Source organism: Limulus polyphemus, unplaced genomic scaffold (assembly GCF_000517525.1).
Source record: "Limulus polyphemus unplaced genomic scaffold, Limulus_polyphemus-2.1.2 Scaffold836, whole genome shotgun sequence".
NCBI classification, from domain to species: Eukaryota; Metazoa; Arthropoda; class Merostomata; order Xiphosura; family Limulidae; genus Limulus; species Limulus polyphemus.
Window position 1 is genome coordinate 291,172 of NW_013666446.1, and position 19,463 is coordinate 310,634.

General features: G+C 34.1%; 1 protein-coding gene across 5 annotated transcripts in view; it reads left to right on the forward strand.

The window, feature by feature from the left end:
* LOC106460785 (transcription factor AP-2-epsilon-like) overlaps positions 1-19,463 on the forward strand; it is a 188,709-nt gene that overhangs the window by 126,165 nt on the left and 43,081 nt on the right. For 3 of the 5 annotated variants that reach the window (XM_022387580.1, XM_022387581.1, XM_022387576.1), the window contains exons 3-4: positions 14,405-14,468; positions 15,806-16,028. In XM_022387580.1, the coding sequence (XP_022243288.1) occupies positions 14,405-14,468; positions 15,806-16,028 (287 nt within the window). The remainder of the gene's footprint in view (positions 1-14,404; positions 14,469-15,805; positions 16,029-19,463) is intronic. The other 2 variants (XM_022387577.1, XM_022387578.1) reach the window with 2 other exon arrangements.

The window sequence follows — 19,463 nt, forward strand, 5'->3', positions numbered from 1 at the left end:
TATATATATATATATATATATATATATATATATATGTGTGTGTGTGTGTGTTAGTTCAAATGCTGTTTCTGTTGTTGTTCTTCAGTGTACTTAAGTGGCATTTATTCTTACTCTTTTAACTCACCCAATTAATTTCTTACACTAAAATGACAAAGAAAAGTGTTCTAGGCCCTCTGTATGGTTTTTTTTTGTTCGTTTTACTAGTTTTGAGTATGTGATTTAGAAAATAGATTTGAGGTACATAGTGCAGTAAGGAATGTAGTTATCGTGCATCACTAAGCCTAAAGCATGTGTTCTTACAGATAGTTCAAGCCACATTAGAAGCGGCTGCTCTATCATTCACGCAGCTAGTATGACCAAGGAGTGAAAGTTTCGAAACTTCTCTTCACGCACTACGTAACATTTAAATGAGAGTTAAACGAATTTCTAAGTATTTCTTTCTATCATATTGGATATTTTTAACATTGTGCTTTCGCGTAATTCTGGAGACATCTGATGATTTGGTTGTAGTTTTGATTTTGATGAGAAATTTTCTTTCAACAAACAATTACCATCTTAACGCCTCTGTGTGTTCGTCTAAATGTAAGTACTTAAGACAAAACGGACAGTGGTATTGACCAGTGTAACCACAACCATCTATGTTTTTTTTGTTTTGTTTTTTTCTGGCCGTCATTATTTTTTCACTTTCAACTTTACCTTGATGAGAAAAAAAAAACAACAACAGAAATCCATAGAATATCAAATAAGTTTCAAATCATTCTACAGCACAACAATACCTTTTGGAAATGTATTTTATTCATAATATCTAACAATTGCTGTGCCATTGTTGCACCAGCATATTTTTCTAACAAAGAAACATAAGAATGGCTTGCACTGGCTTTTCAGTAAGATTTTACGTTTCAGTATGGTCACGTTACCATGGTCTTTTTCGCGAACTGCTCCAAATATTTGGGCGCCCAATAGAAAATAAAAATAACATTAGCACTCGCTAATCTTCGTAAGTAGAATTACGTTCCAAATCATTGGTAGAATGTTTTTTTTTAATAATTCGTACAATGTAAAAGGAAATTTAATGGGAGATCTATACATACGTTGAAGACGGGGGGGGGGCGCTTTTGACATCATCAACAGTACCGTAGTACCTTTCATCAGAGGAAATTAGATATAATCAAAAATCCATTACAGAGCTCAAACAATTATATTAGTCTGTTTCATGCAATGAACAAACGTGAAACTTGTCATACAACACCTTCCGGATAGAGTTTGGAAGATTTCGCATATCTCAAGAAGTAAAGTTGAATTAAAGGTTGATGTCAACTTTGTTTCTGGAAAACTAAATAATGAAAACTAAACATTTCAAGACGGTTTGGAAAAAAAAGTTTCGTAAAGTAGAACTTATCTAAACTTAAAAACGATAAAGAAGAAGTTTCTACCAATACTTCAAAGGTACATGATTTACAAAGTAATTTATAGACACTTACGTAATATGTTATTCTTTAATCTTTAAATCCTATAATTAAAACTAACGATACCGTATGACTAGATTGTAGGAGTTACAAAAACAAACAAACTAAAAACATGAGGGAAAGAACAAATGATTGGTTTGTTTTGAATTTCGCGCAAAGTTATACGAGGGCTATCTGCGCTAGCCGTCCCTAAATTAGCAGTGAAAGACTAGAGAAAAGGCAGCTAGTCATCACCACCTATCGCCAACTCTTGGGCTACTCTTTTACCAACGAATAGTGGAATTAAGCGTCACATTCTAACACCCCCACTGTTGAAAAGGCGAACATATTTGGTGGTACGAGGATTCGAACCCTCGACCCTCAGATTGCGAGTCAAGCGCCCCCCTAGCCACCTGGTCATGCCGGGAACAAAACAAATGAATACTGCACTTAGAACATTTTGAAATGATTGAGACTACAGAGCTCTGTAAGTAATGAATTAAATTATTTTCTAAGTATATTTAAATACACAATAATTGTTGGTCATGTTTTGTTTCCTAAATGAAAATAATGAAGGTTAAGTTGGATTATGGGAGAATATATAGTTTCAATTCTTGCATCTTATATTTATGGCAAAGCTGCGAAATCTGTCTGTTGTAGTCCCTAATTTTGAGCACTGACCACAGAAAAGACAGCTAATCCTTCACACTATACCACCCACCACGCACGCTAATGGATTGGCTATCACTCTTATAGCACACCCACAAAGTAAAACGGGTTGATATATTTTGTGGTGTACAAATTCGAACCAGACTCACCAGCTCCGAACTCCAGAGTTCTACCACAGGACCGCGTCAGATTCATTTCTTACTGCTTTTAGTAATAAAAACGCTAATTTTTTGTTTCACCGAATTTAGTTTAAGAACAACAGAATAAGCTTTAGAAGTCGTCATTAAAATATTAACACAGACGTGAAATGAGTTTATTCACGTGGATATAGGACTATATTTTATAATTTGGTTCGAATCGTTAAATTTTTTTTGATCACCTCTGTAGTTGTTGTTCAACTACCCTTCTTCTGTCTTCTTATTACAAACTAAAGAAAGAACAGTTACACATTGCAGCTAGTTCCTTTGTTTAAGCGATTATTCCACTCTGTGTGTGGACGAACATTCACTGTCACTGAACCACGCATTGCTGATGGTCCATGAACTTTAAGTAAATAAGATGGATTCATCTTATTTAAGTGAATTGCGCACTCACACACACACACACACACACACACACACACACACACACACACACACACACACACATATATATTCCTAATCTTAAGGAAAACAAACAACTAACGGTTAATTTCTTATGCCACATGTGGTTTTGTGACATTTCGGTTAGTTACAAGATGATTGAAACCAGTTATTAAAAACTTAAAATGATCGTCCTGGAAAAAACAACAGTCAACGATTAATTTCTTATGTCACATGTGGTTTTTGTGACATTTCGGTTAGTTACAAGATGACTGAAACCAGTTATTAAAAACGTAAAATGATCGTCCTGGAAAAAACAGTCAACGATTAATTTATGTCACATGTGGTTTTGTGACATTTCAGTTAGTTACAAAATGATTGAAACCAGTTATTATAAACATAAAATGATCGTCTTGGTTTCGGTAGAAAGAGGATCGAGATTTAGGAGAGTTTATTTTCTCTGTACGCTCCACTCACTCCTGAAGTGTGACTGAAAGAACGGGTGAACGAATACTACTCGCATGGTTTCGGTCATCGTCGGCCAGAAAGGGTTAAACAGTATCACGATTAACAACTGTCCGCAATTTTAAACATCGAAGATTAGAATTATAGGATTCCACTCTTTTTCTCTATGATATCGAAGACGATTTTCCACCATTAATTTTTCAGTTTAATTACAATATTTCATAACTTGTTAAATTACCAACAATAATGTGTTCCTTTACATGGTTATTTTAGCCTAAATTTGTACTCATTTGATTACAAACAAATTAGGCAGTTGACCATAATATATATGCGTACTATATACAGGTTATTTTAGTAAATCATTGAATTCAGCCACCTGGTGGCTCAGCAGTAATTTTCACAGCTTACAACACTAAAACTCGGCTTTCTATATCCGCAGATAGCTCATTGTGTAGCTTTGTGCTTGCGAACAAACAAACTACATTTAGATTTAACAACTATGAATTTATAACTGATTTTTGCGATCATTCCTCTTGCAAAACTTTCGATTTTTTTATTCCGAAATTATATATGAACATTTTCCACCGATCCCATTTACTTGGCCAGTGTTTTACAGTGAGTATATTTCCTAGAAAGCTAAAGTTGAAAGATCATAGAACTCTATTTTCTATTAAACGCTACAGAATTCGACTCTTTCTGCTGGATAATGAAGTAACGTAAAAGGCACATATGTGAATATAAATTTTAATTTTTAAGCTGTGAAGATTTAGCAAGTTGGTGAAAAAAAAAGGGACAATCATCAGCTATATCTGCACATGTATTCATTACTTCATTCTATCATGTAGTAATAGTTCATTAAATTTTATCCTTTAAAAACCCCGGAGGGTAAGGCGAGGCTTCCCTGTTCTTAACTCCAGGGTTGATTCTCTAGAAAATCCAGAAGGCAATGGCTCCTCTGGTATGTGGTGAAGATGCGGCATCGGTCTGTGGGCAGGTTATACTTAAGTAACTAAAACAGTGTATAAAAATAAAGTAATATTTATTGTTAATAATATAATCGCTTATTAAATGTTAGAGGAATCTGTACAAATACTTGGGTTGGTTCGTCAGCCTACGTAAGTTTCTGCGTATAAATCATAATTATCCTCCCATTAACTGAGTTGTATTATAAAGCACAGAATACACCATATTAAATGTAATTTAAATAAGTTATTTTATCTTCCTGTATTTGCTTCCTAATATGAAACTGCTTAGGCTTCGTGATAATTTAAAAAATCTGTTAGATTGACAAAGTTACGTTTATGTTACTGGCCAGTTAATAACTCTATCCATCTAGAAAGTTCTACGGTTATTACCTTTTTGAGCCACATTGACACTTCGTAATTGGCTTACACTTGTTAATCCTGGTTGATGTTGTAGCTCCATAATCATTTAATTTCATTCCTTGAAACATTTATCATGTTTTTCACAGCGTTTGCTTTTCTACAGCCCACTGGTGGTTTAGCGGTAAGTGTGAAAGCCTATAATACTAAAAAGGTTTCGATGCCCGTGGTGGGCACATCACAGATAGCTCGTTGTATAGCTTTGTACATAGCAACAAACGAAGTCTGAACGCTTTTCTACGGAAACTATAACAATTTGTATGTGTGTCCATGTCTTCAAAAACAGATATAAAGTATCATTACTTCTTATTAAAGAAAAATACCTACGTAGATCAGAAATAAAATTTAACTCCATAATTAATAGAGTTAATTTCACATACCAATTGTTATAGTGATTAGAATGCTCTGATTCATCTGTTGGGTACCTCGCTGATAGCGATGCTTTCGGACGTAATTCTAATACAATGTCATGAATGAGGTTCGGTCAGATTAGGATATTTAAGTTAGTCCTAAGTCCATATACTAAATAGACAATGCAAATGAACCTAATTTTAACAAGTTATAAAAAAATATGCAATAAAAGTAACTATTAAACATCTTAATCAATATTGTTAATGAAACTTGTATTGAACGAAGATGAAACTATTTACGCTGAGAATTAAAGTAAACTCATAAATATTGTTATGTGCCGGTTACCAGAAAAAACTATTCATATAATACGACTTTTAAGGACTATAATTTCGATTCTTTGTTGACTGGTTTTCGTGCCAAAGTTACATAAGTGCCTCTAGCCGTCCCCAATTTTAAAGTGATAGTTTTGAGGGACTATACCTAGTCAACACAAACCACCTCTTTTTCAGACGAATGGTAGGGTTTTACTGTTATTCCTATAACGCACCCACAGGCTTAAAGTGCTGAGCGCGATTGTATTTTGCTTTTTAGCAGTAGTGTAGTGCGAACCCCCCCCCAAAAAAAAAGCGTAAGGCAGGAAATGCTAATATTTATTTTATTTTTAAATGATACATAACTGATATTTAATTGTTGCAGGAAATGCTAATATTTATCTTATTTTTAAACGACACATAACTAATTTATTTGTTGCAGGAAATGCTAATATTTATCTTATTTTAAATGATACATAACTAACTTCATTGTTGTTATTTTTATTTCTTTTTTTACTACTCGCGGTTCGAAAATTTATTTTTCTCTTTGCTATCATTCTCCTCCACAAACGGGTTTTAGGTCTAGGGAGCTTTTAGAATTCCAATGACTAAGAAACAACATAGATGACATTAAGAATTTTGTATTCCAGTGAAGAACAGTGCGTAATTAGAAATACGACATTTTTGTATCTAAAGCTGGTAAGGTTGTAAGAATTTCGGCATTCCATCTTGAATGCATAAAAAATACAAACAGTTTGGAATAATCGTTTTAATTTCATAATATTTATTCACATACTAGTTAACAGAGTCTGAGTCATGTTTACTGTTTGTTTTAACAAAGAAAAAACACTTAACACTAATCTCCTGTTTGTGTGAAACACAAATTCTAAAGTTTAACTGTTAACACTAATCTCCTGTTTGTGTGAAACACAAATTCTAAAGTTTAACTGTTAACACTAATCTCCTGTCTGTGTGAAACACAAATTCTAAAGTTTAACTGTTAAAACTAATCTCCTGTCTGTGTGAAACACAAATTCTAAAGTTTAACTGTTAAAACTAATCGCCTGTTTGTGTGAAAAACAAATTCTAAAGTTTAATCTTAGCTTAAATCTCGAAGGGTGATATATATACTCTGTACTCCTGTATGTTCATACCTCTAAAATATTTTGATCCGACCTAGTGGATGATGCTGGGAATGAAAGGTGAATGAACTTTGAAGGACTTTGTGATTTTGTGTATGATGAAACGTGTAAAGTTTTGTAAGCTTTAATCAAAGCCATTAGTTTGTTACTGTGATATCATCCACCGAAAATCTTTGTTTTGAAGAAAATAGTATTGGAGCACAATGAAATTGTACGTGCAATGAATGACGTTGAAACTTCACGTTTCTTCAGTTTCATCCATTACAGAGCCCCCACCTCCTCACCCCTCTGTGCGGCGCGTTGCTTGACAAGGACTTTTTTTATATGGACGTGCTCAGCATGAACAACTACCAATGGAACAAAAAACTTTTCTTCTGAAATGTGAATGGCCTTCGAATCAACGTGTGCTGCATGCTCACCTGTATGGAACTCATCTTAATATATATACGTCGTCTTATATATATCTATAGTTTTATTGCAAGTTTGTAAGAAATAAAACAGTGGGGTATAAAGAGTCTCACCACTTAGTTTGTGAAGTTTTTATACACTAATCTACAAATATATATTTCATGTAGGTATTTGAAGTTCTTAGTGGTATGCACGTGATTCCTTTATCTTGATTTTTTCTTTACTGTAATCATTTTTAGAAAACCACATTTTTATATGTGAATTACAACCCACAGGCTCTTCATATGACAGGCTCTTCTTATCCGACATAAGATTCCGTGGCTCGAGTCCCGTTATCGAAAAAAAAAACATCCATGTTCCGCACTTCGAGACTGTGGCAACGTTATAGGAGTGACTAACATATCCCACTATTGAGTCTGACAAAAGCAGCTCAAGGGTTTGCAACGGGTTGTTTTGAGTCTATCACTTCAATAATTAGAAACGGCTAGCGCAGATAGTCCTTGTGTAACTTTGCGAGAAATTTAAGAAACAAACAAAAGATCTTATCCACCTGATTGGATATTTGAACCAAAAGCTGAAAAATATTAAATTAATAACAAAGTAGTGAGATCTTTACAAAAGTTTCATGATCCAAGTTTAAGACAAGCGTGAAATTCCACCTCAACAAGAAAGTTCTTATTACTTGAATGTTTGAGAATTTCATATTTACCAACACACTCTTTGTAATTCATATGGTTTATTGTATTAATGCACAATATGTTTTCCACCACAGTATCATCCACACTGTAATATTGAATTTAAAGTAAAAGAGAGAGAGAGAGAGAGAATTTATGCATGTTCGCATTTTTCTCCAACACTTTTGATTCTTTGAATTTTACATTGAAGTAAGTGCAAAATGGAACTTTGAAACAACTTTAAAATATTAAAAACTTAAGCCATTATTTGACAAAGATATGTGTGTATGTCTGCATATAACTGGCAAACCACTGGACCGATTGTTACCAAATACGGTATTTACCCCTAAGGCCCTCGGAGAGTAACATAAGGGGGGTCGGCGTTCGGATCTTACCCTCTAGTCACCTCTGGGGGACCATGTATCTTCCCCATGCGTTCGGTCCGCTTCTAACTGGCAAACCGCTGAACCGATTGTCATCAAACCTGGTGTGTACCCTAAGGATTCCGTAAAGTTGTGAAGGGTTCGGCGTTCGGTTCTGGCCTCCTTAAGTTAACCCCCGGGGGTTCCCATATCTTTCTTGTCCGTTGAATAGGTACATCAGTTTAAACACATGTATCGATCTTTATGTACTAAAAATCAGTGGTGCCATGTTTATTTTGAAATCTTTAGTGAAAAACAATGGTAGAGTTGTAGAATTAAAATTTGATAAATTTAGAATAGATAAATGCAGTGTTGTACAGATTAAATGGTGGTAGTGTTTTAAGAACACATGATTTGTTTTGAAATTTTAGAGTAGAAGATTCGCGTAGCCATTAAACCACTAAAAAAAAACAAGAGTTTATAGAATGAATATAACTCAGAACTCTGCATTTTAAAATCAACTTGCTAATTTTGAGAAGTGCGTGTATTTTTTATTCATTATATACACATAACTGACGAAAGATTTAATGCTTAAATTGTCCTTTGAATTCTTAAAGTTTTTATGTTAGTCAAGTGCGTAATTTACTAATTCTGTATAAAACCGGAAAAAAATGTTCAGACTTATAAACGTAAAAGTATATGGCCCTGGAAGTTTGAAAAGTTTTTGTTAATATGTTCGGACTGTAAAAGTACATAAAATTTGAACGTATAAAAGATTTAAAAGTGTATAACTTTAAAAATATAACGTTTGGGCACTAAAAATGTTGCAGGTTTTACAATAATCAAATTTTAATAGTTTATAACTTTTAAAAAGTAAAATTATAACTTTGTAGCGCCAGAAAGAAATATTTTTTTTTATTCGAGTGTAGAGTTTTTCTTTGGAATGCCCTTTCTGTATATGCTTTTTTATGTGTAACGATCAGCTTCTACTTCTTTTTTTTTACAAATCTTTGTTAAAGGGAAAGTCGATCGCTGCCATATGGTTAACATATTGGTCTGTGGGGCTGAGAATTCTGATTCGCGTCTCGTTACAGCGGTTGACTACACTAAATCTTATCCTTCAACATTACTCATTATTTGACTGCTGTAGATGTGCCCTGACTGTATATGACCAGTCTTGTGATTACTTTTTTTATGATATCTGACGTACTTGACGTATGCAGAAATAGAGATACTAGAAACTTTGGTTTCCTGTTTTGGACAATGTAACTAGTTTCTTGTTGTGCGTAATGTACATTCTAGAACGTTCTCAGAGTTTTGATTTAAATATATTTTTAAGAGAAGGTAGTGCTTGGTTAGATTCGATTTGGCTTGGCTAAAGTTAGTTGTTGAGTTTCTACCCTAAGTTGCTGAATATAGAGGAATCGGCGACAAAGAAACTGTAAACAGCTTATCATTTGTGTTCTCTAAATGGCATACTAAGAGCCATTTTCCTGTTGTTGTTTTGTTCATAATAGTACGTTCTTTGTTTTATTGTGAACTAATTATGTCCAGCTTCTGTTTCTTTTTCGTCAAAAATACAATACCTTTATTACTAGTTCGTTCAAAATATCTCGCAGGCATCATTCCATAGTCCATATAGATAAAATAAGCTCAGTAAATCTGTGGACTGCTCTTAGTTACAAAAAAAAAAAAAAGATAATTCATTCGTTGCTTTGGTGATGGCGTAACAAATAAAACATATTTTGCGTACTTTGCTTGGGGGGAAAAATTTTGAAATAAGTCCAGAAATTATAGGTTTCTTTCCAAATTGTTATTGGTGATTTATTTGCGTATAATAAAACTTGTGTATTTGATCGCATGCTTAGCAAACTGGGAATGATCGAAATTATTTATTACAACCGTGCTCAATTCATCTCATTATTTAAAAACAAATAATAAAATTCTAATTTCAAAGCGTAGGAATTATTCGCTTCTGTTTTTGCCACATGTTTTTAATGATACAAAAATGTCATTAAACATTCTCGGTTTCCGAGAAATAAGTTAAAAAACATTTTTAACTTATTAAAACGTAATATAATTAGTCATAAAATCCAGTTCAGCGACTTTAAGTTCAATAGCATATCTTTCGTGTAACTTTATCATTATGTTTCAACCGGTTATTATTAGCTTGACCTTGCTACTGCCCGATATTAGATTATAATAGGTTTAGAGATAGGGTGTGTACATGTATATTTTTTTGTATCTTAAACCACTGCTAAAATTGGCTGTAAAGAAGTTGCATTAGCATCTCTCGCAGGGTATCATTACCCGTTCCCGAACAATTAGAACACCAGTTTGCTGGGTTCATGTGTGATAGTCGATTTTACGATTTATTTGACAAATCTACTTACCCGGCGTGTCCTGAACGAATCAACAACTATTGCAGCAGCAGTGACAGCAGAACGTGTTAATTCAGTATATATATATATATTGAGAGTTGTTGACAGAAATATGTCATGACAACGCTTAAACAGCTCGTGATAACGTATATGTGTAGGAGTGGAAAAATAGCAGTTAGTCAGATTTTAATGTGGGACCACCAAGAAGCGCATGTACATTTGAGAAACATGGATTTGGTGTTGTTTTTAATAATAATAAAAAATATTCTATTTTTTTTGTCTAGTGTTATATATATATGTGTGTGTGTGTGTGTTATATCAAATAACAATAACTATGAATAAACAAATGACTGCCATTTCAAGACCTGGCACCCACAAATACCAGGAACAAAATATATGATTTATGTTTGTTTTCTTTATGCGTATTCCCGTCATATGAACTACTCTTTAACTGACCAAGTAAAAGCAAAAAATAATGCATATGAAGCAGTTACAAAAGCTTGCAAAAAATGGACATGAAATTAGCATTTATTCCTTTTATTTTCAAAGAAGGGTAAAAAACGTTTGGTTAATTATTGAACAGGTCAATGATATGTGAAAACTAACGTGAGTAGAGAGACTTATTCCACGAGTCACACGTATTAAACTTGTTAAAAATAACGTGTTTTAGTGATATGATCATAGCTTATGGCATCGATAGCGTACCGATTAACGCTTTACATCCCCAAGCTACCTTTCAAGTTAGCGGGTTTGTTAATGCCTATTCGACTGTGGGAATTGGGTTATCATCGAAACTAACGTCCAAAAGAGAGCTAATTCTAGCTTAGGTTCCATTATTTATTTGAACTAATTTTCTGTATCAAGGACCTTTTTATATACTTTTTTTTTCCAAGAAATGAAACCTAGTTAATTCAGGCCAATTCATTGTGAAAAAAAGAAGGGGGGGGGAATTAAGTGTCTGCACTTGGTTTCTTATCGAAATATATTTTTGACTTCGTATCTTGGATCAAGCCCGTAGTTCTGGAAGTGGGGGGGGGGGTCTTTTTTGTCTAAAATGGAACTCGTTTCATGTGTAACTTTTGTGCCCTGGGCCGAATAAAAAATCCGAACTATATAATGGTTCATTTATTATCACTGTAAGTGAACGTTTCTAGTAAATTTCCTCTGATAAATATGAAAATGTTTTTCCACATGTATGCACTGTGTTACAAAATCAATTAAATAATGAGAGTTTTGTACCTGATGATGACAAAACCTTGTCGAAACGTTGTGCATTTGCTGTTATGTTAAACTTGTATTAAAGTTTTTCTTCATTACCCATTCAAGCCGTCTCCAGCCATTATGAGTAATCATTATGTTTCGTAAGTTGTTAAGCAAATGCAAATACACACACACATATATCATTACGGTAGTTTGTTGGTTTGTTTGTAATTAAGTACAAAGCTACACAATGTGCTATCTGTGCTCTGCCCACCACGGGTATCGAAACCCGGATTTTAGCGCTGTAAATCCGCAGACTGGGGGAGGGGAGCAAGTACGGTAGTACCTAATAGTAGGAATCGTGGCGGCCATAAAAATTACCCGTTTAAAACCACCTTTAAAACGTCTGAATAGTAACAATGACTATTTCACACTATTGGCTGAGCAAAACTAAAGCTTATTGAATATATAAAGCTGTCTAAATCACTATATACGTTTTTATGGAGTGAATAAAAAATGTCACTATTTCAACGAATTTTCAATTAAGTAATATACAAATTGAGATTTGTTACATATGTTGTGCTGATCTTCAGTCATATCAAGTAGTATTCGAGCTGCCTTTGTTTGTTCTATAAATGTATGTATATATATATATCAGTTCTTATGTTTCACAGAATTGTATTCATTGTTTTTGCAGTTAATTGAAACCAAGATTGATTAATACATTTGCATACAGATGGCCTACATAAGAATGGAAAATCTCTCGCTTCTTTAAATGGTGGTTAGGGCGCGGGTTCGAATCCCCGTCACACCGAAAATGCTCGTCCTTTCAGCCGTGGAGACGTTATAAATGACGGTAAATCCCACTATTTTTTGATAAAAGAGTAGCCCAAGAGTTGGCAGATTTGACTAGCTGCCTTCCCTCTAGTCTTTCACTGCTAAATTAGGAACGGCTAGCGCAGATAGCCCAGATAGCCCTCGTGTAGCTTTACGCGAAATTCAAACCAACCTTTGAACGGGACCAATTATATTCATAATGTAGAGCACAAGAATCTTGAAAAAAAATGGTTATGACGTTTGATACCACATTGCGACCAAACCAAAGCTAGCACAGTTTTGGAAGCATTTTACCTATTTCGGGTCCTGCCGAAAAATTATTTTGAATAAAACCAAATCTTATTTGGCCATCACTCTTGTCTCATGTACTTTCCTAAGTTAATAAGATATCGTGTTTTTTTTAATGAGGAGGAAAATATTTGTTCTAAGAGAGATTATTTTTAAACGGAGCCGGGTATGGTCTAATGATTAGTGGGTCTGTGGGTCGGAATGTCCAAGGTTCGTAACGCGACGCCGCTCAACACTCCACACTTTCAGCTGGCACAGCGGTATGTTTTCGGACTTACAACGCTAGAAATCGGGTTTCGATAGCCAAGGTTGGCGAGCACAGATAGCCCATTGTGTAGATTTATGCATACTTACAAAGAAACAAACATTATAAAAACATCAGTAAATTGCGATATTCGGTTCAAAATTAGGTAAAACCCTCGAGACAGCGAGTGCTGACTGGCTGCTTTCCTTTCGTCAGTTGTCCACATCTACCTACAGATATACCTTTAGGGGTCTCTCATCACCTGGCCTTTTTTTCATGTGCACATAAGGTACAGTATAAGTTGAAAACATCACTTTAAACTACAGGTTGTTTTCCTTCACAGACTGTTGCAGATTCAAGATAGAACATATGTAAACCTAAGGCAAATTATCGCTTTGGAGGCCTTGATTTCAATACCAGAACACATCAGGTAGACTCGACTTATCAGAAATGATATGTTTCAGTTTTTTAAAACTGAGTGGAATGTTACAGGTTTGAATAAAAACTAGTAAAGCGTGAAAGTTTTTAAGCCTAAAACACAGTTTCATGTTTAACCAGTCCAGGTACTCAACTCAAAAACATCAGTCGTACTTTCATTTGTCTTGTGCATTGTCGCGTTTAGTATATAGTTCAATTTTATGCGAAAAGTTGAACAACATTATTATGCGTTTCTTTCCTTTTGTGGAAAGTTACCGCCAAGAGTTGATCGGAGGGCTGAATTAGTCTTTTAACAGATTAGTGTAAAACAATTAAAGCTGAAATCAAAAGACAGCACAGCATCACAGTCATTACGAGCTTTTTTATTTTTTTCTTTATTTTACATATATAATTATTGTTCATGTAATTCTTTTTGGATTAGTTTAATACCCCTACGAAAAAAATTAACCTACTACGATTTTGGAACCTCACCACATCGTTACAGTCCATGTCGCCACGTTTTGTTATGCTCTGTCTGACGGCTGTGCAATTTGAAAATAGCCCTACAGCGTAGTTTCCACTGCAAAATATTTAACGTAAGACTGGCACGTCATAAGCACACCACAACTCCTGTTGCTTTCCATAATCTATCTAGTGTACAAGGGCGAAAGTTTCTCAGAGCTGGTTTCAACAGTCTGGTCGCGGAGAAATGTATAGGTGCTGTATCAGGTGTCTTGACCAGTATGTCTTCTCATGGAATAGCATGAATGCCCGTTTCATTCTCCAGTTTCTTAAGGTATGCGATGGTCGATTGAATATGTCATGGAAGAAACTTGTGTACACTTAGCTTTTGTTACATTTCCTGTTATTAGACGCCGCACTTTGCTTACCACGGCATAAATACGACTTACTGCAGGTATCTTTCTGGGTGGTCCTGGTATCCAAAGGTGATCCATATTATTTTGTTTTCTAATGTCTTTAAGTACACGGGATAACCCCTTCCAAAAAGCGATCAATTTTTCACAACATCACTTTGCCTACGAAACGTCAAGCAACGTCAAAGTGTAGTTCTGATAAAAAGCCATTCCGCCGCGACTTTATATCGGCTGTGGCTGTCACGTGATTTACATATTCAGAATAGTTTTAATGTAACTTACTTAACCCTCTATATACTCAAGTAGGAGATTACATGTGGTGGAAGTATGTATTTAGTTTAGGTTTACAACGTATTTGTTTTTTACATGTAGGCTGTAGGAGTTGAAGATGCTACCAATATATTTGGAGGAGACCATAATAATGTCATAAGAAAAGGTAAGTTCTCATTTTATTTATATACTGTCCATTAAAACATAATAAATACGCGAAGGTCAGCTTTCTTTAGAAAATTATACCGTGTATTTGCAACGTAAGTATTTAATTTAAAATATGTTTTGCTTAAAACAAGTACACGTGTATACACTTTGTCAGTATATTTCCTTATACTCTTGAAGTGGTTGTATTATTAAATGTGATTGGAATACAATCAAGTGACCTTGTACTAGGACAATATTAAATGATTTAGTACTGAAACTGATAAGACATTTATTACGAACAGTTGAATTTTTGTGCTTAACCTTTGACAAAAGTTAAGGATGATTTCTATATGAATATTGGTGTATTTTTTCAGATCATTAAGTATTTGTTACTCCAACATAAACTCGTGTTCACTCTGTTATTTTTTAGAACATTTAAATGTTTTTTTTTTGAAAACTAATACAGCAAATACAGTGCAAAAACAAAAACTGCTCACGAAATCTGCCCCAAATGTTGTTGAACAGTCTTGGAGAATAAGGTTCCTTAAAATTAGGTTTAAAGTTGAAATTCTTCTAACTAATTTGGTAATTAATGAGACTAAACGAACAGTTGTAGCTGGTTGTTAAAAATGGTATTTATTAATAATTAATGAAATTGAATACACAGTTGTACTTGGATAACAAAAATGCTATCTATTAATAATTAATAAGACTAAACGTACAGTTGTAACTGGTTGTTAAAAATGTTATTTATTAATAATTAATGATACTAAATACACAGTTATAATTGGATAACAAAAATGCTATTCATTAATAATTAATGAGATTAAATACAAAGTTATAATTGGTTGATAAAAAGATTGTTTATTAGTTATTAATGAGACTAAATATGCAGTTGCGATTGATTGATAAATATGCTATGTGTTAATAATTAATGACACTAGATACACAGTTATAATTTATTCCTTATTCCAAGGCATGCAAATAGTCACAGGTATTTATACTTTTTATAAAAAGTATTAGCATGTAACAGATGAATTAGAGACACGTGACAACTTGTATAAACTTGTATAATTAGGTGTTAAGAAAAGCAGTATAAGGCTATTTAAAAATAAAAATAAAACTTTTTACCCAAAAACATGTATTAATATTTAATAATCTGGTATTTTTTATGACTGAACTCATACAAATGTGTTGAGTGAACGTGTGCAACTGTGTTAAAAAATCCATTCACTTCTGCTACTCCACTCCTGTACTTTTCTGCTTAAACTTTCATCTGATCTTTACGTCTTTTCTTCGTCATGAACTTTCGGTGACTCTCAACTTTCTTCCTTTCCTTCCTCTGAATTACTGGAGGATCGTCACTTCAAACAGGAATCAAATCAAGACACAGTGACAACTACAGAGAAATGGTCATTACAGGTGTCAGCTCACCCTCGGATGTGTTCTGTTCAGTGCCAGGCCGCTTGTCCTTACTTAGCTCCACGTCTAAGTACAAAGTGACCATAGGGGAGATCCAACGCCGACTATCCCCACCGGAGTGCCTCAATGCCTCGTTATTAGGAGGAGTTCTGAGAAGGTGAGTTGTTGTCCCATGTTTTAATATTCATATGTCGTTGCGATTTGAAGATCTGGGATATCTCTCACGCTGAATAGTTCCCTTTTCCTGATCTTTCACCAGAAGTGAACATTAAGGGTGATTAAGACATTATTTATTAACGGAAATATAGTTCTGTTTATTGAAATTTGTTGATGAGAAATGAGGGTGCAAATAATATAACATTTTTTATAAACATAAGATGGAAAATACGCATGTACCATTTTACATCGTACGAATGCGCATCTGACGACTTTTTCTTCACTACTGATTATAACTAACACTAGTGCATAAATACGAACTTATGAATTTACTGAAATGTTTAAGCATCATCAAAAAATATTATTAATATCGCAGTATTGGCAGATCCACAGTACAGTTATGGGGGCATTAATGAAATCACGAGAAGCTTTTAAGTGTTCCATGGCAGTTATTATTAGAGTCGCAAAAATAGAAGATCTGACGTGGTGGGTTGTGTGGCCAAATATGTCAAAAACATTTGAGATACATTAGGCAAGTTTTTACATTTCTGTGTAGTTTAATCTCCCCAATAGTAGGGTCTTTTATTATAAGTTGCATTTTTTGAAACTTAAATCATCAGGTGTTAAGTCGAGAGCCCATGCCTTTTAGGGGAGGCTTCTAAGTGTAAAATGGCATTTGATCTCTCTATTCATTGATTGAAGTTGATTGAGATGTTATTTGAGTTTAAACTGATTGCAAGCAGTTTTAGCTGATTAAGACGTTATTTCAGTCCATTTCATTGACTATGATTGAAGTTGAATTAGATGTTATTTGAGTCTAAACTGACTGCAAGTAGTTTTAGCTGATTAAGACGTTATTTCAGTCCATTTCATTGACTATGATTGAAGTTGAATTAGATGTTATTTGAATCCAAACTGACTGCAAGCAGTTTTAGCTGATTAAGAAGTTATTTCATTCCATTTCATTGACTGTGATTGAAGTTGAATTAGATGTTATTTGAGTCTAAACTGACTGCAAGCAGTTTTAGCTGATTAAGACGTTATTTCAGTCCATTCCATTGTGATTGAAGTTGATTGACAACGTTATGTCGTAAATAAAGTCAGTTGACAAAGCCAACTTTTTAAAATGCACAATAATTTAGTGTATGAAGTTAAAAGCAATAAAAAAAAACTAAAAAACTGTACACGTTTCAGTGGAACATGCTCCGCCATCTTCAGGAGACAAGAAAGACAAAAAAGAAATTGATTTGTATATCTTAGTAAATGTACAGTGGCGCCGTTTACAAAATTGATTTGTATATCTTAGTAAATGTACAGTGGCGCCGTTTACAAAATTGATATGTATATCTTAGTAAATGTACAGTGGCGCCGTTTACAAAATTGATTTGTATATCTTAGTAAATGTACAGTGGCGCCGTTTACAAAATTGATTTGTATATCCTTAGTAAATGTACAGTGGCGCCGTTTACAAAATTGATTTGTATATCTTAGTAAATGTACAGTGGCGCCGTTTACAAAATTGATTTCCAGAAATTTAATAATTTTGTTGTCAGCAATTTCTAATGATTCTCTAATATTTAATTCATTTTTTTTACTTTACTTCTTTATACATTGTTCCAATAAATGTTTTTTTTATTGCTTTTATCTTTATAAAATAGATTATTGTGCATTTTAAAACGTTGGAGTCGTCAACTGATTTTATTAAATCCTTGTATAAAAAAGAAATATATAATTAAAACCGCATAGACGACAAAGATATCAAAATCTAATAATAGTTTGAACAATCACCTATTTTCGTATATTTTTATTTTATAGAAGGATGACGCGTCGAGCTAGCGCCCTTCGTCAGATCGTACAGCTTACAACAAAGGCGCATGCGCATAATCCAAAGAAATTGCGTGCGTAGTACTTGGAATGTTGAGAGTGAAAATTCTGGGCAAAATTACATCTATTACATAAAAATTACAAGTCTGGAAAGGAGATGAATCTACAACCTTGGAACCCTACAACCATATGGTTCAAATGAACGCCTTTCTTTCCTGCAGATTTTTATTTTCCATTTTCTATTCAAATTTTAATTGCTATCTGTTTTATCTTTTCATAAGTTTTTAGCACCAACATGTGTGTCTACACCTGCATGGGAACGATTCCAAGGGTTTCTAGCATTTCGTCAGCTTTCCACACGAAGTCTGCATTCTTACCTGACTTTGGGAGTTTGTCTCTACTTTCAAGATTAGAGCCCGGCATGGCCAGGTGGTTAGGGCGCTCGACTCGCAATCTGCGTGTCGCAGGTTCGAATCCCCGTCACACCAAACATTCTCACTCTTTCAGCCGTGCGGGCGTTATACTGTGATGATCAGTCCTACTATTCGTTGATAAAAGAGAAGCCCAAGAGTTGGCGGTGGGTGGTGATGACTAACTGTTTTCCCTCTAGTCTTACACTCCTAAATTAGGGACCGCTAGCGCAGATAGCTTTCGTATAGCTTTGCCGGAAATTTATAACAAACCAATCAAGATTAGATGTTTGTTTTGCATAATAACATATCAAAATCAACATACATTTATAAGATAAGGGAAGAAGGACAGTTATATTTTGTTGGAGAAATATTACAGTAAATTTCTGTCTAAGAATAATCCAGTATGGAGCTGAACTTGGCGTAATGGTTCGCGAGCAGGACTATGGATCAGCAGGTTCAGGATTCGCGTCAGATTAGTGCAAAAATAAAATTTAAAAATTGCGTTCCGCACTTTGAGGCCATGGTTGTGATAAAAGTGATGGTCAGATCCTATTATTCAGTCAGAAAAGAGTAGCCCAAGAGTTGGCGGTGGGCTCTGTTGGTTAGGTGCCTTCCCTATAGTCTATCATTTCAAAACTAGGGACAGCTAGCGATATTAGCTCTTGACTAGTTTTAAGCAAATAACCGAAAACAAATAAATACTAAGCTAGTATAATCAGGCCTCAACATATTATTTTTAATAAGGAAATATTAAGCATGTAATGAGTACATCGGGCCACTGTTAGTGTTATCCTTAACTACCTATTGTACGTTAGGATAATACAAACTCATTAGTTATGTTTTATATTAAATTAGTATCTCGTAATACTAGAACTGTATTCACTCGTGTTGATTTTTTTATTATATATCAGGTCAATGTCTCATTGTAATAATTTATGAATCTAATTATATCATTCGGCTACTTCTGAAACCTTAGTTACTTACCACGTATTTGGGAGTTGTGGATTTGGCGCCTTGTAAGTTAGTTAAGAGTGAGTTCTGTAATTACTCTCTTTTTTTGCATTATTTAATTAGATTACTTTAAAGTATTACAGTGTGAATTTCATTGTATCAGTATCATGTCGTTGTTATATATATATATATATATATATATATATGTATGTGTGTGTGTGTGTGTGTGTATACTATAGTAGGTTAAC